At 44.1% G+C, this 26,390-nt stretch overlaps 1 protein-coding gene across 3 annotated transcripts in view; it reads left to right on the top strand.

Moving 5' to 3' along the window:
* Window positions 1-2,184: 2,184 nt before the first annotated feature.
* The window catches only part of RNF145 (ring finger protein 145), a 43,193-nt gene continuing 18,987 nt past the window's right edge, over window positions 2,185-26,390 (top strand). Inside the window, exons 1-3 of one of the 3 annotated variants that reach the window (XM_088478937.1) lie at window positions 2,185-2,465; window positions 19,376-19,591; window positions 24,918-25,026. In XM_088478937.1, coding sequence (XP_088335063.1) covers window positions 19,408-19,591; window positions 24,918-25,026 — 293 coding nt within the window. In that variant the 5' untranslated portion in view covers window positions 2,185-2,465; window positions 19,376-19,407. Of the gene's footprint in view, window positions 2,470-19,375; window positions 19,592-24,917; window positions 25,027-26,390 lie in introns of all 3 variants that reach the window. The other 2 variants (XM_088478938.1, XM_088478939.1) reach the window with 2 other exon arrangements.

Genomic DNA, 26,390 nt, shown 5'->3' with positions numbered 1-26,390 from the left:
CCCTATACAGGATATATATTCCATTTGGTCTCAACAACAGGGCTAAAGGTATGAGGATCTGGTAGTTTCTAAGAAGAGGAAATCTTGCAACGAGTTGCATTCAAAATATGCCATCACACCAGCATAGAAAGGGGACCAGAATCTAAGAAGCATAGAATGGTCACCAGATACCATCAAAGGAATATTAGGAAAGTGATCCATCAACAGAAGACCATAGATGGAAAATAGTAGCTCCTTGGAAGGGGATTAGATCTAGCAAAACGACTCCCATGCTGTACAATGAGAGCAGACACAATGGCTAGATGTGGTATGGAACAGGTGAGGCTTGCCTGCCTTTCCGGGGGGCTGGGAGGTTCCCGGACGAATCGGGAGGGTAGGCAAGTATGCGATAAATCCACGTGAAGAATTGGACGTGTCCCGGTCGAAGCCTGGAGGGAATGCAGGGTTATCCCACAACAGTATCAGGGTCGGAGATGAGAGTACATTTCCTGGTGACCCACATTTCAAGTGGAAAGGTTACCTTGGGGACTCCTCATAATTCAGGGGACATGGTACATGGGGTATCCACATTGCAGTTGAGACAGACAGATTTAGTTAAAAAGGATTCAGTGGTGAGCAAGAATCTGATGTCGGGTAGGGTGTGCCAGGGCACACATTGAGTGAGGTGAGCGGCACCAGGACCTTTCTTCTCTCTTCCAGCTACTACTTTCTATTCAACGACCTGTCTTTCCACTGCTACATTAGGCATTGCCATCAATGGCAGAGATCCGATGGTTCTTCTCTGCCATCACTGATCAACTGCACATACAATTCATGATAATTATTAAAGAGGAATATTTACTAAGCACCAGTTCAGCAGGAATGTGTAACTGCAAACTATTTAATTTAGAACTTGGGCAACTATGGTTATGGTACATTTCCTAACATCAGTGAAGGTTTTCCTCATTCCTTAACTTTGCCCATAAAACCTTTGCCCTAGGGTCCGTGCAGGCTTTTTTATTTTTACGTTGAGAAAAACGGCAAAAATTTTAAAAAAACACAACAGTGAGGGGTCCCCACTAAAATGTTAATCAGCTCAAGACCTTTAAGCCTTGAATAGTGTGACTTTACCAGCCAGTACAGTGCTGTAGCAGAGGGGACACTGGGCACAAGGACTGTACAGGGCTGGTATTATCCCTACGGAAGTGGGGTCTGTAAGAACAAATGCTGCCCAGGAATAACCATCCCTTTGCTGATAGCACTAGGGCTATCCCCCCACAGCCAAGGGCTGGTGGATGTAGTTTTAATAAACATATGTAAAAACTAGAATACAGTATTTTCAACATATGTATTTATTAACCAGGGTTTTATAAACTGACAAGGATCAAAATCAGTGGGTTCAAAACAACCTTTAGAAAATGCTGTGCTTTTGCCATTAGAACCAGCTGTCAGCAAGCCTCTGCAATACCAGTAAATTCTTAAGGCACCCATACATCAGAGATTGATTGCAGCAATTGTGCAATTTGCAATCGATTGTGTATAAAAATCTTTCCCTTTTTCAATCGATTGTAGCAATTCTGCAATCGATTGAAAAAGGGAAAGATTTTTATACACAATCAATTGCTGCAATCTCTGATGTATGGGGTCCTTTAGTAAATGAAAAGTGCACAGCCCATTGTGCACAGGAAGCAATGACTCATCCCTCAGCTATATTTACTAAAGTGAGAGATTTTTGAAGTGGAGATGTTGCCCATAGCAACCAATCAGATTGTAGCTATTATCTTCTAGATTAGAAGGTGCTAGTTAAATGTAAAGTAGAATCCGATTGGTTGCTATGTCCAAAATCTCCACTTCTATAATCTCTCACTTTAGTAAATATACCCCGCTTCTGTCTGCATACATGTACACAACATGCATTTATAGTACTATAGAGAGAACTAATCTCTGAAACCACTCAGACTCAGATATTAATTAGAATTAATACAGTGTGTGACGTGTATGCCTGCCGTCTGTGGTTGCTCGGCTGTCAGCTCTCCTAAGCATGCGCCATGAACCGGGCCCCCCGAGTCAATATGTAGGGCGGAGTCGGGATGCGCACGCGCGGCTTTGTTTTGACACATGCGTCCTGCCCTCAGCCAAAGCGCCAGTATATGGGCGGAGTAAGACTGTGCACGGTCGGCTTGGTGCTGACGCATGCGTCCTGCTCCCGATAGGGCGCCAGTCTGTGGGCGGGGTCGGGCCGCACATGCGCGGTGCGGCTGCTGTTTGTTTGGGCGGTCTGTGTGGATTGTGTGTTGCGTGAGAGGCCGGTGGGTCTGTGTGGGCCGGAAATCCGTGAGAGGCGCTGGAAGAGGAACCTCACCGGAGTGACGGGAGCTTGGTGTGGGGGCAGCGGTGAGCCTCCGGAGGGGGCCGCAGCTTGGCCGCGATCGGAGAGTGGGCCGGAGGCCCTGATATGGATCCTGAGAGTCAGTGAGGAGACGCAGGCAGGTAGAGGTTGGCGACTGGGGATGAGGGTGATAGGTTGAGGTTGGCTAGGACGGCGCTCAGTGTGTCCCGTTACTCTTCACTGTTAGGTGTCACTGCTACAGAGGTCTGCGGCCTACACAGCGTAGGGGGTCAGACGTACGGTGTGTGGAGGCTGTGCTGGGTATCATTGGCTGCCAATCCTGACATATGTGCCTTCCCGCTATGTGTCATATGGAAGGGTGCCCCTTCCCCCCTCCTCCCCGCTGGGTGTCATATGGAAGGGTGCCCCTTCCCCCCTGCTGTGTGCCAAATGGGTGGGCCCCCCCCTCTGTGTGTCATATGGAAGTGTGCCCCGCCCACTGCTTGTCATATGGAAGTGTGCCCTGCCCACTGCTTGTCATATGAAAGGTGCCCCCCTCTGTGCTGGGTCATATGGAAGGGTGCCCCCTCTCTGCGTGTCATATGGAAGGGTGCCCCCTCTCTGCGTGTCATATGGAAGAGCGACCCCTCTCTGCGTGTCATATGGAAGGGTGCCCCCTCTCTGCGTGTCATATGGAAGGGTGCCCCCTCTCTGCGTGTCATATGGAAGGGTGCCCCCTCTCTGCGTGTCATATGGAAGGGTGCCCCCTCTCTGCGTGTCATATGGAAGGGTGCCCCCCTCTCTGCGCCGTGTCATGTGGAAGGGTGCCCCCCTCTCTGCGCCGTGTCATGTGGAAGGGTGCCCCCCTCTCTGCGCCGTGTCATGTGGAAGGGTGCCCCCCTCTCTGCGCCGTGTCATGTGGAAGGGTGCCCCCCTCTCTGCGCCGTGTCATGTGGAAGGGTGCCCCCCTCTCTGTGCCGTGTCATGTGGAAGGGTGCCCCCCTCTCTGTGCCGTGTCATGTGGAAGGGTGCCCCCCTCTCTGTGCCGTGTCATGTGGAAGGGTGCCCCCCTCTCTGTGCCGTGTCATGTGGAAGGGTGCCCCCCTCTCTGTGCCGTGTCATGTGGAAGGGTGCCCCCCTCTCTGTGCCGTGTCATGTGGAAGGGCGCCCCCCTCTCTGTGCCGTGTCATGTGGAAGGGCGCCCCCCTCTCTGTGCCGTGTCATGTGGAAGGGCGCCCCCCTCTCTGTGCCGTGTCATGTGGAAGGGCGCCCCCCTCTCTGTGCCGTGTCATGTGGAAGGGCGCCCCCCTCTCTGTGCCGTGTCATGTGGAAGGGCGCCCCCCCTCTCTGTGCCGTGTCATGTGGAAGGGCGCCCCCCCTGTGTCCTAAGGAAGGGCGCCCCCTCCCCTCTTTGCGTATCACATCGGAGAGCGCCCCCCTCCCCTATTTGCCTTACCTCTGCGTGTCATATGGAAGGGTGCCAGCCATCTGCCCTGTTCCCCTCTGTCACATGGAAGCTTGTCCCTTGCTGACACATTATGTGAAACATAAAATAGTGGTATGGCTGCTTGTCCTGTGCAACAAAGAAAAATGATGAAGCATCTCCATCAGTCATTTGGAACAGATGGAGATGCTCCCACCTGATGCACCAAATAGGATGGTCGTCTACCTGTTAAACTGTTGTAGTGGTGGAACGTATTTGTATTGTTTTTTCGGTACTCATTGCAGAGAGAACCCAAGTGTCTTACACTCATTATTATTATTATTATTATTATTATTATTATTATTATTATTATTATTATCCATCATGGTAATGTCTAAATCCCCTTCACAGAGAGGACCCTGAAGTCCTCAGCCAGTGTCCAGCGTCATTCCCTACCATCCAAGTGGGCATAGAGGGGGAATATAACCTTGTAGTGAGCTACCAAGCCCGAAGCGTGGCGAGCCTGCTAGGGGACAACTTTCTTCTTTAAGTGCGGACAACTTTCGGTACTTCTGTACGTTAAAGTACACAAGTACCATTTAAAACATTCATCGGGTTCTCTCTACAATGAGTCTGTAAAGTACACAAGTACCTTTTTTTTTTTGTTTCTTTTTTACATAGTATATTTAGGCACTTAACAAGACATTAGTTATTTTCCTTTTATGACCATAAGGCAGGGGTTCTCAAACTCAGGGCCTGATTCAGAGCCGGACGCTCTGAACGAGCGCCCGCTCTGAATCAGGGCGTTTTCTTTCTTTTTTTGTAGCGGCCTCTTGGACGCTCGCATAGCTGTGGGTTACCACCCACAGCTTATGCGAGCGTCCATGATGATGGTCGCGATGGTCAAGACCATCGCGACCATCGGGCTTGCGACGAGACCCTTGCAGTAGGGTCTTTTTGCCGCAGGCCCTGGAGTGATTTTGGCTCTATCAGAGCCAAAATCACTCCCACTGACATCACTAGTGATGTCAGTGGGGCCGGACCCAGACTCCGTCTGGGCAGCCACGCCTCAGGCATGCCCACCAAAAGGGGCGTGCTGTCACTCACCATCGACAGCACGCCCCCTTTGGTGCGAGACCTGGAGCGACGGCTTCCCCGTCGCTCACCGGGGCTCGCACATGTGCACGACAAAGCTCACTCCGTCATGCGCATGCGCACTTGGGCACCATCGACCCGCTTGCGAGCGTACAGCGCTCTCGAGCGGGTCTGAATGAGACCCTCAGGACCCCATACAGGTCATGTTTTCCAGGTAACCCAGTTGGTGCACAGGTGTAATTTTAAAAGATCCACAGTTGGCGCTAATTATTTAACTTGTGATTCTGTGAGGAGACCTGGAAAAAAATGCACTGTGTGGAGTCTTGAGGTCCGAGTTTGAAAACCTGTGACATAAGGTATTTGTGTGTATTTCATAAAATGTGGTTTTGACTTAAGTCTGTATCTTATGGATTGTGAAGGAAAATGATTTATGACCTCTTTCTAAACCAGAATGCATTCCAGTATGGTGCGTTCCGCTACCTGGTAAAATTGTAAAATGCATCTTTTTTTTTTATTTTTGAAGCTTCGTATTTTAGGAATGCAGTCAATATCCCGGCGTGCGGGATTCCGGTGCTTAGAATACCGGCACAGAATCCTGACCGCCGGCATCTCGAAGGTACATAGCGGGGTTAAGGGGATTGTTAGGGTTAGGTTTAGGAAGCTGGGAGGGGAGGCTAGATTTAGGCACCAGAAAGTTAAGGTTAGGGAGAAGGGGAGGGTTAGGATACAGTCCGACGGGGATTTTGACCGCAGGGACCCCGAGCGCCGGCATCCCATGCTCAACCTGCATTTTATGCCCTAAGAGACTTGGTGCCCCCCTTGCAATTGTTACACAATGGAGATCATTGTTATCTTAAAGGGACTTGAAGTGGGAGTGGGTGTCCAACACAGGCGCCATTATAAAGAAAGCACAGCAAAGATTGTATATCTTGAGGCAGCTCAGGAAGTATAACTTGCCGAAGGAATTGTTAGTTCTTTTCTACATGGCAATAATCCAGTCTGTCCTTTGTACATCGATCACTGTGTGGTTTGGAGAGATAACAAAACAGGAGAAGAACAGACTGGGAGAGAGTAATTAGGGCCGTAGAAAGGATTATTAGTGTCAATCTTCCACCTATTAAATAATTATATTTGACTAGGACTGGTAGGAGAGCAAAAATTATTGTGGAGGATAAAACTCATCCTGGTTATGACTTATTGAATTGCCTTCCGTCAGGTAGGCGTTAGATCGCGCTGGGCTAAAACTGCTAGGCACTTTAACAGCTTTTTTCCACAGGCAGTTATCCTGTTGAATAATCAAGGGATAGTTAAGCGAATAGGAGGTTATAGGCATCTGTGATGTATTGAATTATTATAATTATATGACTGCTGTTTTGTATGTGTATGTCATGGTGGTTGTTTTTTTTTTTTTATGAGGGGTAGTTGCCAAAATGAATTCCTTGTATCGTTCTACTGGGCTAGCGTTCACGCTAGGCTGTTTTGGCTGGGCGTGGCGCCTTGCCCTCCTTCCGGAGGGCAAAAAGCACCCTGCCCTCCAGAGGGAGGGCAATAAGCACCCTGCTCTCACAGCCTGCGGGTGCCGTCTTCACCAGCGGGTCCCAGTGTCTCGTTGGTGGGGAAATGTGCGGTTCACTGCCGGAGAGTAGACACCGGGTGCATGCGCCCGGCATCTATTCTCCCCGTCTGCAGCGCTTGGGGCTGCCCGGCGTGTCCGTAAGTGTTCGGGCATGCCACCAAGAGTGACGAGAAGGGGACGCGTCTTATAGACACGCCCCCTTTGCAATGGCCACTCCCCATTTTCGGGTGCTCGCGCCTTAGGCACGCACGGGAGGCCTGCCGCTGGAGCTAGAGTGAACACTATTGGCCAATAAAATCCGATTTCATTGTACAGAAAATGTATGCCACACATGCATGTTACAGTACATTCATGCAATAAGTTAAGTTTTGATAACATTTACATAATTCTTTGCATGCATGGGAGACGCACAAACCGATGTGACCTGAATGAAATGCTCAGCTTGCATAGAGTTACGGTTGGATGAATTGGCAATGGTTTCTTATGACCATAACATTCTAATGTGAGCTGTAATTACACAAATCTACACAACCAGTGACATTTTTGTGTGTGGTGATGGTAGTCCTACAATAGCTTTGCGTTGAAAATGTGTCCTGTGATTAGTGACATTAGACAATCCACGTGTTTAGCATTTAAATTAATAAAAAAATTAAAAAGTTACCATATAATCCACCCACAAATGTATCCAGCTCAATCACGCTTTTGCATATGTGCTCTTGACATAAAGTAACCTCTCTTTTAAGCTTTATTTTTAAATGAGGTTTCACACATCTTGTGGAAAGAGAGGAGGGGTTTCATGTCCCTCATTGATGTGCCAAATAATAATATACATTGGTGACTACAAGGAATTCTTAACAAATTATAGTTGATGATAAACGTTGCCTGACATTTTTTTCTTTCCCCATGTGCACATGTGTAAATTGTATTTTTAATTATTTATTTTTATTATTGTGACTATAATTATTATTTTTTTTTTACATTTCAGATTGTTTTGGGTAATGGTGGATCTAGTGGAAAAATCTCAAATTATTTTCAATTAAGATTTCTGTCTGGACAGTTTTTGAAGAGCAATTATAACTAGTATTTCACATTACTTAATATCAAAGGCTTTGCGTTGCATTTATATATGTATATACTGGCACATACATGATATAATGCATGCTTTTGTGTTTTCTTATGCAGCCATGTCACAGCAGCTTAATTTATGACCTATTCCCTGTACTGTATGTATTGGGCTTCATAATAAGACATGTTCCATGATACCGGAAGACTCTTTGGGGCAATTCAAGTGTTTTGTGAGTGCCCATCGGAGCAATTCAATTGTCCCGCCCATAGGGCGTGAGTTTACAGCCAGAAGCAGCTAAATCTGTCTAATGTACTGCTTTGAGCGCTCAAACGAGAGGTAGCGAGCAGAACTGTGTGCAGCTGAGGCTATTCACTCCCGAACCGAGCAAAAATTTAATTGCTCCCTTCCGTGCCAAAAGAACTAGCCGCGGGTGGAAATAATTAAATCGCCACCTTTTATAGGAATTCCAGGCAGGAGAAAATAATTTTAAGCAATAGATGTAAAAGCAGGAGGGTTGATATTTAGTTGAACTAAGTTAAAACAATAGGAGCGATTGAATTCAGTGTGAATTGAATAGCGCTGAGAGGAAGCTCCCGGAGCTATTCAATTCAGCGTGCTGTTTAGTCGAACCAATGATTTCTCCTCGCTCCCTCCTGGAGATGCGAGGAAGAACGTCGACTAAAGTGCCAGCCGCGAGGCTGATTCCGGCTCAGCGTGGTGCTAACAGCCTTGCGGCCAGCACTTTAGTCGGGAAAATGCTATTTCTCGCAACTAAACACCCAGGTTAATTCGCAAGAGCCGGCATTCTCCGACTTAACTACTTCCCGTCTGAGTAAACATTGCGCTGAATTGAATATCCTCAGGAGCTCCCTCCCAGCGCTATTCAATTTACCCTGAATTGAATCTCACCCTATGAAGGACATTTTGTTAAAACTGTTATGAGGCAAGGCTATGGAGATAGACAATTTTGGATGGAGTCAGTAGAAATGTATCGACTCCAGCTTCAAAATAAAACTTATAATATATTAATTCTCACGTTAGGGGTACTCTGCCTGTATTAATATCGGTGATAACACATGTACAGGCGTGTTGGTAGTGGTACAATGGATAGGCTGAGTACTAATGATGGCCCTGATCTAAATTTGGTGCAGTTTGCACATTTTGATCAAACCAGGGTTAAAAAACAAAACAAAATAAAACGGTTTATTTGTTTTAAACTATTATACATTTTTTTTTTTTTTTTGCTTTAATGTTGTAATAAAATTAAATTGAATCCTGCTTATTTAATTAATACATCGAAACATTGCTATGTATTAGAAACATTGATCAACCATGTTTTAATGCTTTCTAACATTAACAATCAAATCAAAGTTATAAGGCTTGCTTAGCTCATTAAAAGAGAGCCAGACTAAAGCCGGGTACACACTAGACGATGTGTCGTCTGATCCAGCGAATCGAACAATAAAACATCCACATCGGGCAATGTGTACCCGCTATGTTGTTGACTATTATTATTCTTAATTTGTATGGCGCCACAAGTCTTCCGCCTTGCCTTACATAGTACATAGAACTAATAAGTGAACAAGAAACAAGTAACTTACAGTACATTACAGTGCAGGACAAGGACACGATTTATATACATTACTGCAATAGCGATTAAAGCACTCACAATAAGCAGCAGGGAGTTGGCAGTCACGTGTTAGGTGCCCTTATGGGGAGTAAAGAGTAGAAGAAAATGTAAAGAGAAGCACATGAGGGAAGAGGTGCCTGCTCGTGAGAGCTTACATTTTATGCGCGCTTCCGCGTGACGTCGTCGCCAGTCGAACCTGAATGCAGGTCCGACGAGTTATAGTCAGCGGGGGCCATGCTGGCGAATGCATCATAGCCCCCGATGTCTTTCCCGGCATCGGCAAGTGTGTACGCACTTGCCGATGCCGGGACCCGCCACACGACACATCGCGCTGGGTACACATCATTTAGTGTGTACCGAGCATAAAACTGGCCACACATTAGACCAACTTTCATCCAACCAGCCAAGTAGTTGATTGGTTAGAATGAAAACCTGGTAAGGGATGAAAGCAAATGACAATCAGCAATTTGCTCCCAAATGCCGGAAAATGGACAAAAACTATTGTTTGAACAAATTTTATAGATCAAACATTTAACAAACTTGTCTGAACGACCGTTTTCATCTGTTTTCTGGCATTTAGGAGCAAATTGCTGATCATCAGTTACTCCCATACGTTACCAGATTTACATTCCAAACAATCAACTAGTTGGCTGGTTGGATGAAAGTTGGTCTAGTGTGTGGCCAGCTTAAGTCTTTCTTCCACTCATCTAAGTAGGAATGAAGGTTTTGAATTGAAATAAACATAAAGCAGATTAGACCACAGGTTCTCAAACTCGGTCCTCAGGACCCCAGGTCTCCTCACAGAATCACAAATGAAATAATTCTCTCAACCTGTGGATCTCTTAAAAAGTGTCAGTGAGTAATGAATACACATGTGCACCTGCTGAGTGACCTGGAAAACGTGACCTGTGTGAGGTCCTGAGGACTGAGTTTGAGAACCACTGGATTAGACCATGAGGTGTTTCTCTGTGTATTGCCTCTTTAAGTGTTGGCGTTGTTTACCCTTGAAAATGTTAGTTGTGGTTTTCTCCTGTCCTATAGGATTGTTATGAGAAGAGTTTGTGGAGTCTTAGCTGATGTAGTGTTCATTCTAGTGCCCTGCACCTGACATAACCCATGAAGTTCCTCTTTCCTGCTTGGGGTGTCGCTCTCTGCTCTAGTGCTTCTAGCACACTCTGGTTTGTGTCTCAGCAGTTTGTTGCATCAGCTGAGTGTTCTAGAAGTTCCAGAGCAAAGAGCGAGACTCCAAGCAGGAAAGAGGAACTTCATTCTAGCAAGCTGCACCTGTCACAACCCATGAACACTATGATGTTAGGCGAATTTAGTTCCTCTCTGATCTGGTTCACCCTCCCTATTTTTATGTTGTGTGTGAATTAAAGCTGCCCATACACCAGACCAACTTTCCTCCAACAATCCAACTAGTTGGTTGGACTTTTGTATGTTTTCAGGTGTTTGGGAGCAAATGGCTGATTGTCATTTGCTACCGTGCATTACTGGATTTTCATTCCAACCAATTAGTTGGATGGTTGGTGGAAAGTTGGCCTGGTGTATGGCCAGCTTTGCTGTAATGGTTCAGCTCACTCAAATGAAGACCACAAGAATGTGGAATAATTCCAGGGGGATTCCCTTATAATAGGCTTTTTTTTTTTTTAAAGAAATCACGGCGCCATGCCTCTAGTCACAGCATAATAAAAAAAATAAATAATTAATTGAATTGCATTGAAAATACTGCATGACTTTACATTCTGCATGCACAGTCAATCTAAGAAGCCTGATTTATGTGGTGGTGATAATGCCTTGTGCTACCATTTTACTACGGTGAATTTGTTACTTATAATTTACATTTGCCATTCAGGAAGGAGTCCAAGGTTTGGTGTACGGACTTCACCGCCCAAGTATAAGTGATAGTGATTTAAAGCAACTTTCCAAACTGGATGGTGCTGTTCCTTTAGGTCAGAGGTGGGGAACCTTTTTTCTGCCGAGGGCCATTTTGATATATATATAACATTATTTGCGGTCTTGGTGCCGGCCACGCCTCCTCCGTGTGACATCACACTGGGACAGGGCCACAATCGCCGGTGATTACAGCAATGCTCGGAGCATCCTGAGAATGCTCTGGGGAGCTGTTAGGGCAGCAGTGCGACAGTCTGAAGCGTCCTAAGAACGCTTCAGGAAGCATTGCTGCATAGATTCTGGCTGCAGGGTGCCATTCTAGGCACCCTGCTAGCCAGATGAGGCTAGCAGAAAAAAAGCTCAGAGGGCCACAGCAAATGATTCCGGGGGCCTTATACGGCCCCCGGGCCTGTGATTCCCCATCCCTGCTTTAGGTTAATGTCGCAAGAGGGATTGAAATGCCAGATTTTCAGCTTGGCATTTAATTGTTAGGCACTGATGCATAGTAATGAATGGAGATTTGGTAGTAGTGATTGCAACAAACATTTTTATGTGCTCAGGGTTTCGATTGAGTTTTATAGTGATGACATTCCAGATATAGAACCTACCATATTAATCACTACAGCTTTGATACATGGTAACGAATGGACACTCAGAACTTATCTTGCATTGAGAATCACAGAGCTGTTTATTCATTAAAAGCTTTACTTAAGGATATTTGGTCATCTTATTTAGATAGTTCCTACATATGAATATATAATCATTCATTATCACTACTTGCCCCAGTGGAGCTTACAGTCAACATCCCACAATACATGAAACACACGTTTATTTTGTTTAGTCAGAACCCAATTATCTTGCTATCATGTTATTTGGAATGTGGGCTGAAACTCATGCACCTGGATTAAACTCAAACTAACACTGGTATGACATACAAACTCCACACAGATAATTCCTGGGCATAATCAAACCCATGACCACAGAACTGTGAGGAAAATTTACTAATCACTAAGCTTATGTGCTGAAAATATGGCAGCATGCATCAAACAACTGATTTTCAGATTAACCACAATTTTTAAAGTGCAGCAAAGAGTGAAGAGCTCCTCCGCAGGATATCAAAATATTCTGTGTCAAATCAACACACTTTTTGTTAAAATTTTACCTCACCAGCTCAGATTTTGTTCTTTGGTATATGGAGAGTATATACCGGTATGTAGTCTAAGAAAAATACAACATTTATTTAATTATCTCAGGCCGTTTCTAAAATATGCTATGTAAAGTTTTAAAAAAAATCTGTAAATACTGCACAACCAGCATATTTTCAAATCGCCATAGCAGCTCTCCTAATTAAGCTAGAGAGGTGGGAGTGGTGTCATTTAATTGTGTTTGTTATGCCCTTTCCTATGATATACAACACAATAGGCTTTGTGAGGAAAAACTCCAAATTCAAACTGAAAATTTTGCTCATGAGTATCTCAAAAAGTGCATCGACAAAAAAGTTCAATACATTTCTGGAAATAGTCTATACTAATGTTAAATGTTTGTAAAAATTTAAAAGTGGGAGGATAATGGGTTCATAGTTAAAAATTATTTTAAACTGGAGTAGGCACTACATTTGAAAATATCAGGGCCTACTTATAAATCCAATTATATGAGGGAATAACTAAAATTAGCCCAACACTCAATATTTGAATTAAATGTAAATTCTCTTGATTACTTTGTCAATATCTACAATATAGATATAATATATTCTCACATGTAGAGATTGTCAAAAAGTAATTAAGAGAATTTACAAAAATTCTAATATTGTAGGCCTAATTATAAAAGTTCCTATATGACTTTATGAACTAAAAACAATGAATAATGCTTGCAATAAAATAATGATCTTCAATAATGTTAATGAATTGTTTATGATTCATGCTCATGAATCATTGTCTCATGAATCAATGGTCAGGAATCATGCTCAGTATTGCAGGCCACAGCGCATGGGAAAGGCCCCTGTGATGGAATTGGTGGCACAGTCAAGAGACTGGCAGCTAGAGCCAGCCTACAATGTCCATCCTCACACCTCTCCAACTTTATGAATTGGCAGTAGAAAATATCTGGAATTAATTTGACGTTCACAATGCAAGAAAACTATATTGAGTCTGAAACATTTTTGAACGTTTCAGTAACTATTCAAGGAACACAACAGTATCATGCTTTTATACCTGTTGATTCAAGTACATCAAAAATATTTGTGAAAACATTTTCTAAGCCTACAACATCACCTACAGTATTCATTACAAAATCTCTAGACAAACTTCAGTTGACACAAATAAATGGCTATATATCAGTTGTGTATAACAAGAAATGGTGCTTGTTTATGTGATGGACAAGAATGAAGATGAAGACTATTTATTTAAAAGTGACCTTCCTTCATCCAGCTGGACCTTCACCATCATTCTTCTATCCGAGGAAGCCTGCTAACTATTCGAGGTATCCATAGTACGTCTTTTATGTAAAGTCGACCCTATAACTTCACTGGAAGAATGTCATGTCTCCTGATGACACTTTAAAAACCACTGAGGCATTGTCAAACTATCTTCAGCTAACATTGTTGACTGACTAATACAATGTCAAGTATTTCTATAATTAAACTAATGAAGCCATCAAATCTATTATTACCTATTACTACTTGTAATACACCCTGCTTTTTTGAATAAACTACCTTGCTTTAATATTATTTTTAACTATGAACCCATTATCCTCCCACTTTTAAATTTTGTCAAACATTTAACATTAGTATAGACTTTACAGAATTTTTTTTTACTTTTTTTGTCGACGCACTTTTTGAGATAATCATGATCAAAAATTTCAGTTTGAACTTGGAAAGTGTTTCCTCACAAAGCCTATTGTGGTGTTTATCATAGGAAAGGGTATAACAAACACAGTAAAATGACACCACTCCCACCTCTCTAGCTTAATTAGGAGAGCTGCTATGGCGATTTGAAAATATGCTGGTTGTGTGTTTTTGACAGATTTTTGAAAGGATAAGAAGAATGTTGGTATTTTACCTTATTTTTTTTATTCAATTCAATTGTTGCTCTATTCAGGCGCGATAACCACCGGCGCCAACATTTCTGCTTGCAGCCTTCAAGGTGGCGTGCAAAAATGTGTGATAAATCAGTGTTTTGAGTGTCCAAACCAGGACTTTACAGCCATGGCCTAAAGTTTTGAGAATGACGCATGTATTGGTTTTCACAAAGTTTGCGGCTTCAGTGTTTTTAGACCTTTTTGTCAGATGTTACTATGGGTATACTGAAGTAAAATTACACGCATTTCATAAGTGTCAAAGGCTTTTATTGACAATTACATAAAATTTATGCAAAGAGTCAATATTTGCAGTGTTGACCCTTCTTTTTCAAGACCTCTGCAATTCGGCCTGGCATGCTGTCAACCAACTTCTGGGCCACATATTGGCTGATGGCCGCCCATTCTTGCCTAATTTGTCAGAATTTGTGGTTTTTTGTTTGTCCACCCGCATATTGAGGATTGACCACAAATTCTCAATGGGATTAAAGCCTGGGGAGTTTCATGGCCATGGACCCAAAATTTAGATGTTTTGCTGCCAAGCAGGAGTCTGTAGCTGAAGGCAAGTACCCTAACCCTCCCCCAGTTAGTGCCTACTAACCCTTAACCTGGTGGTGCCTAACCCTAAACCTAACTAACCCCCCCCCCCCCGTGGCTAGATGCTAAGACACCTGGCATACCTTCGTTTGGTATGCTGGGTGTCGGGATTCCATAGTGGGGCTAATGATAGGCATCGGGATTTCGACGCCTATCTTTAGTCCCATTATTATTATTATGATTATTATTTCTTTATATGGCGCCACAAGTGTTCCACAGCGGCTTACAAAGTACATAAACAAATTGCAGACAAGCGACTTACAGAACAATACAATACAGGACCGGGACATGGATAATATATATTGCTACATTAGCGACCATAACACCCAGATAAGCAACAGAGCATAAGCAACCAAGTGTTAGATGCCATAGTGGTGAGTAAGAAGTAGATGAAACTGAAGTAGAGAGAAGCACATGAGGGTAGAGGGCCCTGCTCGTAAGAGCTTACATTCTAAAAGGGAGGGAAAAACAAACAGGTTCGACACAGATGGGGTAGATGGGGAGGAAGGAGCATGTAGCAGGGTGTCTGAATGATAGCTGGAAGGCTTTGATGAAATAGTGGGTCTTGAGAGCCCGTTTGAAGGATTGCAAAGAGGTGGAGAGTCTGATGGGGAGTGGGAGAGAGTTCCAGAGGTAAGGAGCAGTGCGGGCAAAATCTTGGAGGCCGGAGTGGGAGGTAGTAATCAGCTGGCATAAAGGCGGCGTGCATTCGTTGAACGAAGAGTTGAGAGGAGAGTGAAGGGATATGAGATCATAGATGTATGTGGGAGAAGATTGGGTGAGGGCTTTGTAAGTGAGCGTGAGAACCTTAAATTGGGTTCTAAAAGGGAAGGGGAGACAGTGGAGGGCTTGTAAGAGAGGGGGGGCAGATGTAGAGCATTTGGAGAGGAAGATAAGCCATGCAGCAGCATTAAGGATAGACTGGAGAGGAGAGAGATGGGATTTGGGGAGGCCAGATAGGAGGAGGTTACAGTAGTTCATTCTGAAGATGACCAATGAGTGTATGCAGGTTTTAGTGGCATCCTGGGTGATAAAGGGTCTGATCCTGGAAACTTTTTTGAGATGGAAACGACAGGACTGTGGGAGGTTCTGGATATGTGGTTTTGAAGGAGAAGGAGGAGTCCAGGATAACTCCAAGACAGCACACTTTGGGGCTAGAGGAGATAGTTGTGCCATCAGTTGATAAATAAATGGTGGGAAGTTGGTTATGTTGGGGGGTGGAAAAATGATCAGCTGAGTCTTAGACATACTAAGTTTAAGAAATTGCTGGGACATCAAGGAAGAGATGGCAGAGAGACAGTTGGAGATACAAGTGAGTAGAGAGGGGGAGAGGTCAGGGGAGGAAAGGTAGATCTGAGAGCCTGATTCAGAGCCGCTCGTTCTGAATCAGGGCCGGGCTTTTTTTTTTTTTTTGGATCGGCCTCTTGGCTGCTCGCATAGCTGTCGGTGACCACCCACAGCTATTGCGAGCGGCCATGATGATGGTCGTGATGGTCAAGACCATCGGGCTTGCGACGAGACCCTTGTGGTAGGGTCTCTTGGCTGCAAGCCCCAGAGAGCTCTAACAGAGCCGGAATCTCTCCACTGACATCACTCGTGATGTCAGTGGGGCCTCCCCCAAATGGCAGGCGTTCTCATGGGAACGCCTCCCTTTGGGCAGCCACCCCCCGGCCCGCCCACCAAAGGGGGCGAGCTGTCACTCAACATCGACAGCTCGCCTACTTTGGTGCAAGACCCGGAGCGACGGATTGCGACGGGGGTGGTTGAGAGTCATGAGAGGAGACAGAGAAGGATCGGTCAGAGAGGTAGGCGGATAGCCAGAAGAGGGCAGTGTCACGTAGACCAAGGGAGTTGAAGGATTTGCAGGAGGGGAGGGTGATCCACAGTGTCGAAAGCAGCAGAGAGGCATTCATGATTATTTTATAGCACTTATTTTTATTTGTTACTTTTGGATTACTGGCTGGGATAAGTAAACTTTACTGTTCTATAATCGCTGAGCAGGCAGCTTGTGTTCTATTTATTGTTTGTTTTTATTTTGGTTGAATTCTGGAGCTTTTCTTTTTGAGCGATCAGTCAAACCTATGGGGGCGATTCAATTATTATTTTACGTTGCGGTAATTAATGGGTTCATAATGTTGCAATTGAGTTGTTTTGGGCGCCCATTAATTATTGCGCTCTTCGCGGGCAATTAGACCGGGTTTAGTCACGTAAAACGGCTAAACAAGTCTAAAGTCCAGGTAAGGACACCCAAACCCAGTTTAGGTGCCTAAAAGCAGGATATAGCACACATTTCTGCTCGCTTCCTTCACGCCCTAACGGAGCAACAATTGAATTGCTCCTTTGGGTGCCCGGCACTGCCAACCTCTGGCGAAAACAATTGAATCGCCCCATTATGTATTTAAAAAAATAAATAAATAAATAATGATTTATTATATAATCTTGCACAGATGTTCCGTTTACTACAAAGGCAAGTTTGGGCTCATTAAACTAAACTATAAATTGTGACTTATGTATGAAGGAGAAATAAAATGGTTCAGCCTTAACCTTTCAGTCCAGTGCACCTCTGTAAAGAGTTCAGTAGAGTTTTGGCTGCCCACTCCATTATACCACCAAATCCACATTCTCTATCATTAGGGCACTGCCCTAATTGCTTCTGAAATAGGTAATGATAATTTGACATTTCAGTAAGTTAAGCTGTTGTGACATCATTTGCACCTACCCCACTGTGTGTTTTTTTTTTTTTTTTTTTTTAATGTATTAAATCAGTATATTCCCACAGTGCAAGTCTGCAAGCCTGTCGCTCCCACTCTGCTGTTTCCTATTATAGTAATAATGGTACAAACAGAGCAGGATGGACGACTTTATAAACACTTTAGTTATTTTAGGTATGCTATTTAGCTTCGGAATACATATATTAGTAACACAGTGACTTTAATTGCCCTTAATAGACAGGGAATGCACTTTGGCTGATGTGATCTCTCCCCTGCACATCTATAGAGCAACTTCAGTCTTCCTTTGTCTGTCTGTGGCCGGTATATGGAGGAGCAGTTTTATTATCTTCAGAGTTCCTTGAACTTTCAACTGTGGTGTGTCTGCGTGTGATCGTGCCATCCCGGTGACACACTTCCCAAGACTGAGCTGCATTGTTCTTAGAAATGCCAGACTCCGTCTCCCTCAGCTTGCTCTCACGTCCATAATCTTCTGTCTGAATGAGAGGTAGATAAGTATAGGCTACTTTATATCGGTGTATCTTACTGATTTTGGCATTTATGTTCAGAGTGCGGTGCCCCAGACGTTGTGAATACTACGTTGTGTGTGTACTATATTGGTGGAGGTGTGTTTGCATTGGAATTAATAATCCTAGTGCTTATTCTGTTAGTGTGGTGTGCGTGAGACCTTATTATTTGAGATCTGCATCTCATGTTTATTGTGTATTAGGACATATGTATGAAAGGGAGTTCTTTAAACACAGTGGGGAGACTGTAATAGGCTACATGTTTGGAAAAGTTCTGTTTTTTTTTTTTGCTTAGAGTTTAACGCCCCCAGGTTTTGCTTTTAAAAAAACTTTCCTCTTTCATTTCTGTGACCAAATGCAGACTTTTACTGACTCGTACCTATTCTATTTTCCTGTATGTTATAAACAAGCTATGTGTTAGAAATAAGTAATTCTATAATGGCCCTTGTGTGTGGCCGGTCTTTACTGTTAGCTGTATGGCTTGATGTTCACAGATGGTGTTTTACCTTGCTTGAAAGATACTACTAATATAATAATATGCACTATTATTTGTCATTTGTTATGGGGCAAGTTTTCTGTTGCAGCCTCTTGAAGAAACTATTGATAACTTCTATCTAACATCTTAAAGGACCACTAAAGGCAAGAAATGAAACCTTTAGGGTTGAACAGTGCAGAATAAAACACATTATTCAGTGTTTACCAGAAATTCCACTGCAGCGTTCCCCACTCCATTCCAGACGGCTGCAGCCACTCCCTCATCTATAGGACAGTGACGGGCACTCATCAGGTCAAAAGCTGCCCGAGTTGTTTGTCACATGCAGCAGTTGTATATCCTACTTTGTAATGTACTCTGTGTGCTACTGACCCCTCCACCACTAGACCATACAGCACACCTAGCCAGTCTTGTGATGTAACAAGAAAAGAGGGGTAATTCATTTTTGTGTAATGTCCGATGCCCGGCTGACTCCCGATGCCCGGCTGACCCGGCTGCACACATAATCGTCACCACGGTAGTGTGATTTTCTCTCACACCTGTAATGGAAGTGAGGAAAAAGTTGCAATGTGCCTTTCCGGAACGGCATATCTTGTTGATGCTGAGGGATTGAAACCCCCCCCCCCCCCCCCTCCAAATGAAATTAAAAAGGCGATGATGGTTGGGGCCAGAGCCATGGCCCCTCGTTATTGAGCTGGGCCCAGTGCATGCACCCACCCCATCTGATCTGATCCAGTAATTGCTGTATCATTATTGTCCCTACACATGTGTATGAACTGGTCCATGCTGTGCACTTAAAAGCAAACCAGTCTGTCACAGGCTCACTATTTGTTATTTTAACACCACCAATGGCTTTCAAAAATAGCAGTGGGGAGTACAGGAAATATGGAGTGGGCTGGCAGTGGAAGGGGGCAAAACTAAACTACTCTCTGATTGGTTTGGAGCAGATGCATGTGATAACTGACCATTCCTTTTTTGTTTTCACAGTTTGATTATAATTCGTTCTAAAGGGAAGCAGTATGGGCGCGAAAGAGAAACTAGAGGCCATGTTGAATGTGGCCCTACGTGTACCCAGCATTATGCTGCTAGATGTCTTATACCGATGGGATGTCAGCTCCTTCTTCCAGCAGATCCAAAGAAGTAACCTCAACAACAACCCTCTCTTCCAGTACAAGTACCTGGCACTCAACATGCATTATGTTGGTATGTCACTCCTTCTCCAGCCCCCCCCGCTGTCCAATATCTTTTGTCTATAAAAGAACTGACTCTTCTCTCCCTGTTAAATGCTTATTTTCTTCCTCTTTGACTGTTGAGTTTTATAAACAATAAGAGAAGAATAAAGTGGGGGGAGGAGGGGAATACAGAAAATAAAACAAGTGAGCACGCAGATACCTGAGCTTACAGTATAAATTAGTTTCTAAACTTTTTTTATGTTACAAATTTCTCAACCCAAATTAAGTAAACTAGTTAGTTCATAGTATATACTATACAGGTTGTCTCCCAAATCTGAATTTACGGGACCAGGAGCATTTCGGATTTTGGATTATTTTGGTTTTTGGAATACCTGGAGGGGGGTTTCGGTGGGTGTCACGGGAGGCGTGGCGTGTGCTGCGGAGGAGGTCCAGCGGGTGCTTCAAGAAGGTGGAGGGGGTCAGGCAGGTATCACGGGGGCATCCGGCGTGTGGACCACGCCCACACCACTAGTCTTTGGCCATTGATCTAGTGACGTCATGACATCACGGCTGCCCCAAAATATTTCGGATTTTGAATATTTCGGTTTTTGGATATACGGGTTTGTAAGACTCAACCTGTACAGGTATCAGATGTATTAACTGCAATGCCTGGAACTTACAGCTTTCAAAAAAAGAGTAGTTTGCTTCCTCGCTGACAAGTACGAGAGGGACTCCTAAGCACTGTAAGGGTTCAAATAGGGGTGGTAATTTCCATTTAAGTGTTTGCTTTCACCCCCCTCTTCCCCTTTATAGTGGCTGTAGGGGGTGGGGCTTGATGTTGTCATTCCAGGAACATGTCATTAAGCCACACCCCAGGTGAACCAGTGCACATTTTTAGAAGGCAGGAAATAGCATTTTATTGAAACGCATTAAAAATAAAAATGCATTTTCAAGTGGGTAGAATTTAGCTTTTTATGGTTTTGGAAAGGTGGATTAATGCTGAAGTAAAAATCACAAAGTATTTCTTTGATGGTTAGACAATAAATAAACACTTTAAGTTCACTCCCTTGTGATTTCAGTTCAAAATCACTTTGGTTTTGCCATGTTATACAAATGAAAGCTCAGCTCCCACGGGTTTAAGAAATGTGGATCAACATACCAAATAATATTTCGAATAAATACTGTATTTAATAATGCATTGCCTCTGACACTCCCCTCATTAAATGGCCTAGTATCACTTATCACTGGCTATAGGAGGAGGCACCTGATAACTGACTGGTTTCAGTTTTTCGGTACAGAGTGCTAGAAAACTATTTTCTAGATAGCATTTCCTGTGCATGCATTGGTTATTCACATAACTACAAAGGCGTGCCCTCATAGTTGTCCTGACTATTGTTCAGTTTAAGCTGTTCACACTTTGGTCAAGCTGCTGGATTCATTCAAGTGTGGGCACACACATTACCTTCCCCTCCAGTCTTTCACTGACTTCTAGTGGGAGTCATCACCCTACATGAAATTCCTTTCTGTCCCATCAAATCCAATCTACCCTCTATTACTTGTAATTAACGGCTGAGTAGCTAATCATCCTTGGAACGCATAATGTTCTTAATACCAACAATTCTGGGAGTAAGAAGGGAATCAGTATGATGGACGGCGGTTCAAATCCCGACAGCGGAAGCCCGGCAGTGAGGATCCTAACAGGTAAGTATTTTTTGTATTTACTAACCTAACCCTCCCTTAGGGGTGCCTAACCCTAACCTCCTCCCCAAGTGCCTAAACCTAACCCCAAGTCTCCCGGGGGTGCCTATCTCCCCCTTCCCCTAGCCTAACCCTAAGTCCCCCCCCTGGGGACCCCTAACACTAACCCCCCCGCCCGGTCTGTCCGCGCCCAGTTTACCTTCGATCGTTAAGATGGGTGTTGGGCTCCCGGCGTAGGTCTAATGACGGGCGTTGGGATTTCGACGCAGGTCATTAGACACTTGCTGGGATTAGACAGTCGGGATGCCGATGTTCGGCATGTAGACAGTCGGCATCCCGACCGCATCCAGTAAGAAGAAATATGGCCTTATAATCACTGGTTGTGTTCTATCATTCACTGCTGCACTGGAAGAGTCAGTAGCTGGAGAGACCTTTTTATTATCCGCCCCTTTCCCTTTAACTAAAACCAAAGTCAGAGTACCCACGGCGCCTGCCGCACACTTACATATGTTTTCAAGAATGCTTATGTCAATTTTCCTGCCCTGAAAAGACCCCTTTCCACACCAGATGCCAAACCCGTTATTTCAGCCTATTGAATTACTTGGGAAAATTTCAACATTGAAAAATAGAATATTCCTGGCACCTGTACATGGTTCTTGTTAGAAAAGGACATATCCTTACATCAAGTCTAATACTAGTAATTGTCCACAAATCCCTGTCTAACTAATTGCGGTCAGCATTACACAGCCACAAGTTTACCATGGTCTGGTATATATAATATAGATAATCACTCTCTCGCTCGTGTTTATGCTGTGAAGATACAAGATCTTTATCATCTGCAACAATGAATTGTTGATGCTTGTGCTCAGATTCAGGCAGACATGTTGGTCAAGGTTCATCAGGAATGGGAATAGAGATTAGCCTTAACACTGCAACATGGTGGAAAACACTTCGAACATATTCTATAAACTTTGTTAAAACTCGAGAATAAATAAAGATTTGTTAAAAAGAACACCATTGTTTTTCTGCAATTCTGCATCTATTTCATGTCACATGACTACCTTTCCAATTAAAAATGAGTTGCATACAAGATGGCAGACTTCATGATTGCTACCATATCTGTGACATACCCTAAGCCCTGTTATAGATGGATGTTATTTGCCAGTTTATCTTCCCAATTGGTTGTCTTGAATGGTCTTGAATTTAAAGATTATAAATCTTCCACCATTACAGTATTAAAGGTGAGGGATGGGCACTGGTATAAAAAAAAACATAATTTGAAGCCACAACAGGTCAAATGCAAGACAGTTTGGATAAATAGATCATAAAAAGTATGTGCTTAGAAAAGTGCTAATGTTAGCAGACTGAGGGCCATATTCAATTTGAGGTGAAAAGATTTCTCCAGCCTTTTAGCTGGCAAAAAAAAGTGCAGAATTGGGGTTTAGGGGTGCAGGCTTAAAAAAAAGCCTGCACCCCTGGGAATGGCCCCTCAAATTAATATATGGGGGGGGGAAAAAAAGATACCCCAAAAAATGTACTTTAATTTTGGGGGTAAAAAATAAACTGAAGGCACACACTTCTAAAATAGCGATAATAAATCCAGAAGGGTTCCAAAGTATGCGGCTGGTGTTTTCCTCATTGCGGGTGGTAGTGGCAGGTGCATTTTTGAAGAATTTTTAAAAATCATTTTAGGGACTTGAAAATATGCTTGCACCCATTTTCATGTACCCCAAATTTGATGGGAACAGTTATATTTCCCCCCCAAAATTGCTAAATGCTCTTCTGCATCACCTTCTTCAAAACCGCATTTATGCACCTCCTGCAGCTATTTAAAAACCCGACTTCCCTTCAGCAGGCAAAAACGGGGGTACCCATAGTGAACCCCCATGACTGGACATCTTTAGGGGGGTCCAAGGATGTTTACCTTAAAATTCCCATTATTTTTTTCGCCGGGTCCCGTCTTCGCGTCCTTTGAAATTGAATACGGGGAATATCGGGCACGCGTGTGTAACATTTCTGCCTGGAAAACGGGCGAAGGAGGCAAGAAGTCCAGCAGGCGAAAAGTCTGGACATTTCGCCTCAAATTGAATACGGGCCTGAGTGATTTTGCAGTCCGCTTACCTCTTCAGTTAACTCTCACCTGTCCATCTGTCCTAGTTGCGGCATAGTAATGTGCTGATATTCGCAGACTCTGGGTAATTTGGCAATCTCTGCTTCTTTGAGTAACATGTCCACCTGTCCTGGGTGAAGGCTAAAAAAAAATTACCAGGACCAGCTACGATAGCAGCCGCTGCTTTTTCCCATGACAAGTTTTGTTTACAGTCTCAACCGCACACAGCTATAAAAGTGTCACATATCAAATCAATCAGAAGAGTCTCCTGGTGCTTCCCAGTCACATCACACTTTGTGACACACTTTCATAAAAAAAAAAAAGACGCCCGACGCTAGCAGGGTTGCATGGTACCTGGCAGCTCACTCATGCCAGGCAAGTTTGTCTGCGTGGTGTATGGAGGCTAGATGAACAAGGGCACATCTGTACTTTGAGGTGTCATGCATCCAGGGCAAAGGGACTGCTAACATTAGCACATTTGTACATGCAACACTCACTGATGCTGCAACGGTATCCGTTCAACATGGTTATTAGGCTGACCACTAATATGTAGACTTGTGTTTAGGTCGTCATTGTTAAATGGTACGAGCATACAAAAGTTTAACATTAAACATGCCGACACAAAAATGTTGACATAGGTTTTTTTGATTGTTAGGGTTTCGGGTTAAGCTAAAGATAAGAAAACTGGCAATTTTGTCGACCACTTAACCATGCTGATATAAATACATCTCTATATATTGGTGTAGTGTTCCCTCTAGCTCCGGCGGGAGGCAGGGAGCCGGAGCTAGAGAGGGCATGCCCGTGCGCGCGCCTTCAGCGGGGGCGTGGTCATCGGAAAAGGGGGCGTGTCTATAAGACGCGTCCCCTTTTCGTCACTCTTGGGGGCGTGCCCGGCACTTACGGACACGCCGGGCAGCCCCCAAGCCCTGCAGACAGGGAGACTAGATGCCGGGCGCATGCGCCCGGCGTCTATTCTCCGGCGGTGACAGGGTCACCGCATGTTTCTCCACCCGCGGGACACTGCGTCCCGCGGGTGAGAACGGCTCCCGCAGGCTGTGATGGCAGCGCGCTTTTTGCCCTCCTCCTGGAGGGCAGGGCGCCGCGCCCCGCCAAAACAGCCTAGCGGGAACGCTATTGGTGGGCGACCTAATGACCATGTCGACCTTCAGACTGTCGACCAGTCACGCCATACCCTCTACAACAAATTCTACCGCGTGGCTTTCACTTTTGTTCTCTTTGCAAAGCTGCAGCTGCAGTAAGGTTCTCACATTGGAATTATGGAACTATTCATTGAACTGTAATAGACTACTTCTTGTGGGTATTGCTGACTTTAACACCTTTGGTGTAACACAGAAATAGATTTGTACAGTTCATTTTTGTAAATGCGATGTGTTCTGTGCCATGAGTTAGCATCTTCCAAACAGTCTTTTATGGGTGGTGGATGGCTTGGATTTTACGTTTTTTCCCCACGCGCACACCCCCCTTCCTTCCAAATCGGTGTACCTATTTACATAGCATAATGTCTTTACATGCTTCTGTCTCCCTGCAGGTTACATCCTGAGTGTTGTACTTCTGACTTTACCTCGACAACACCTCGCTCAGCTGTACCTCTACCTTGTAACTGCTTTGCTGCTCTACACCGGCCACCAGATTTCCAGGTGAGGAGACACTTCCTAGCCCTTTTATAGCATGGATCACCTCCCTGACACGTACAGGTGCCCTAGAGAACTGGATTGTACGTTTACAGGGTTGATCAGCCCTAGTTACCGCGACCTCATGGGGTTTTACCTTAAGTGTGCAGAAGTCCATATTCACTGAACATAAGCCCTATGGGGTCTATGTTCTAAGCCTTGGATGGAGATAATGTACCAGCCAATCAGTGCCTAACAGCTATGTCACAGGCTGTTTTTAAAAAATGACAGCTAGGAGCTGTTTGCTTGGTACTTTATCTCCGTCCACTTTATCTTTATCCAAGGCTTAGTAAATATACCCCTATATCTCCTGATGTGCAGGAGAGACCACATATGCGTTAATGTAAATGCTTCACATTCTCGTAACTGTTCATATGACATGGAGTGTTACACAGCAGGACAGGACTGTAGAAATCCCAGGAGCCTGTTTGCTGTTGCGTCTAAAATAAATACTGGCACCTAGATTTTAAGTCTTTTTAATGGACGTCAATGGTTGCAGATCTTCCCTCGCTCATTACAAGGGTATATAGTGGTTGAGATAGCAAACAAACTGCTAAGGTCATAAATGAACTGCAACATTGGCATCCAGTTGATGGTTTTCTGTGACCAGGTCAGTATGTTGGTGGCATCTGGAACTTGGCATCAGTCTGCAGAGAGCTGGGAAAGTATGTTCTATATGGAGCCTTGGATTGTTAAGTATGCCCTTGCATTTTGTGTTATTTATTATCTCCTGGCACTGAAGTCCTTTTACAGAGATTAAAATCCAAAAGAGAATTTAATGTAGCATCTGCGATGAGAGCGAGAGTGTTGGTTCTGGCAACTTTATCCTAATTCTTCATGTGCTGACTTTGGGCCTGATTCAGAGTTGGGACTAGAGAGAGATCTCTCTCTCAACTGATCATCTTGGTGATACCGTGCTGCACTGCAGGTGGGCAGATTTTAAATGTACAGAGATATTTAGATTTGGGAGGGAGGTGTCCAAACTGACATCTAAAGTGCAGTGTAATAATAAAGTTGTACAGTATTTGTGAGCTACATGCAAAAGGAGCCAGTATTTACACTACATGCAAAAAAAATTATGTATTTACACCCCTTGCATTCAACATGGTTTGTCCAGGTACACAGTTAAGTGCTATCTCTCTCTCTATTCCCAACTCTGAATCAGGACCTTTGCTTCCACTATCCTGGGGTATATGAGTTCTTAAAAGGGAGAGAATTGGGGGGGCTTTCGGAGGAAGATGAACCATTTAATTAGTATTACAATGAGGCTTAGCATGGCATAGGCTGCCTTTAGTGGCTGCTAACATGACAAATTAACATTTGCACAAGTG

Source organism: Taudactylus pleione, unplaced genomic scaffold, assembly GCF_031769625.1.
Source record: "Taudactylus pleione unplaced genomic scaffold, aTauple2 ptg000225l, whole genome shotgun sequence".
Lineage (NCBI taxonomy): Eukaryota > Metazoa > Chordata > Amphibia > Anura > Myobatrachidae > Taudactylus > Taudactylus pleione.
Note: the sequence above shows the minus strand (reverse complement) of the source record. Positions and strands in the feature narration are given on the sequence as shown.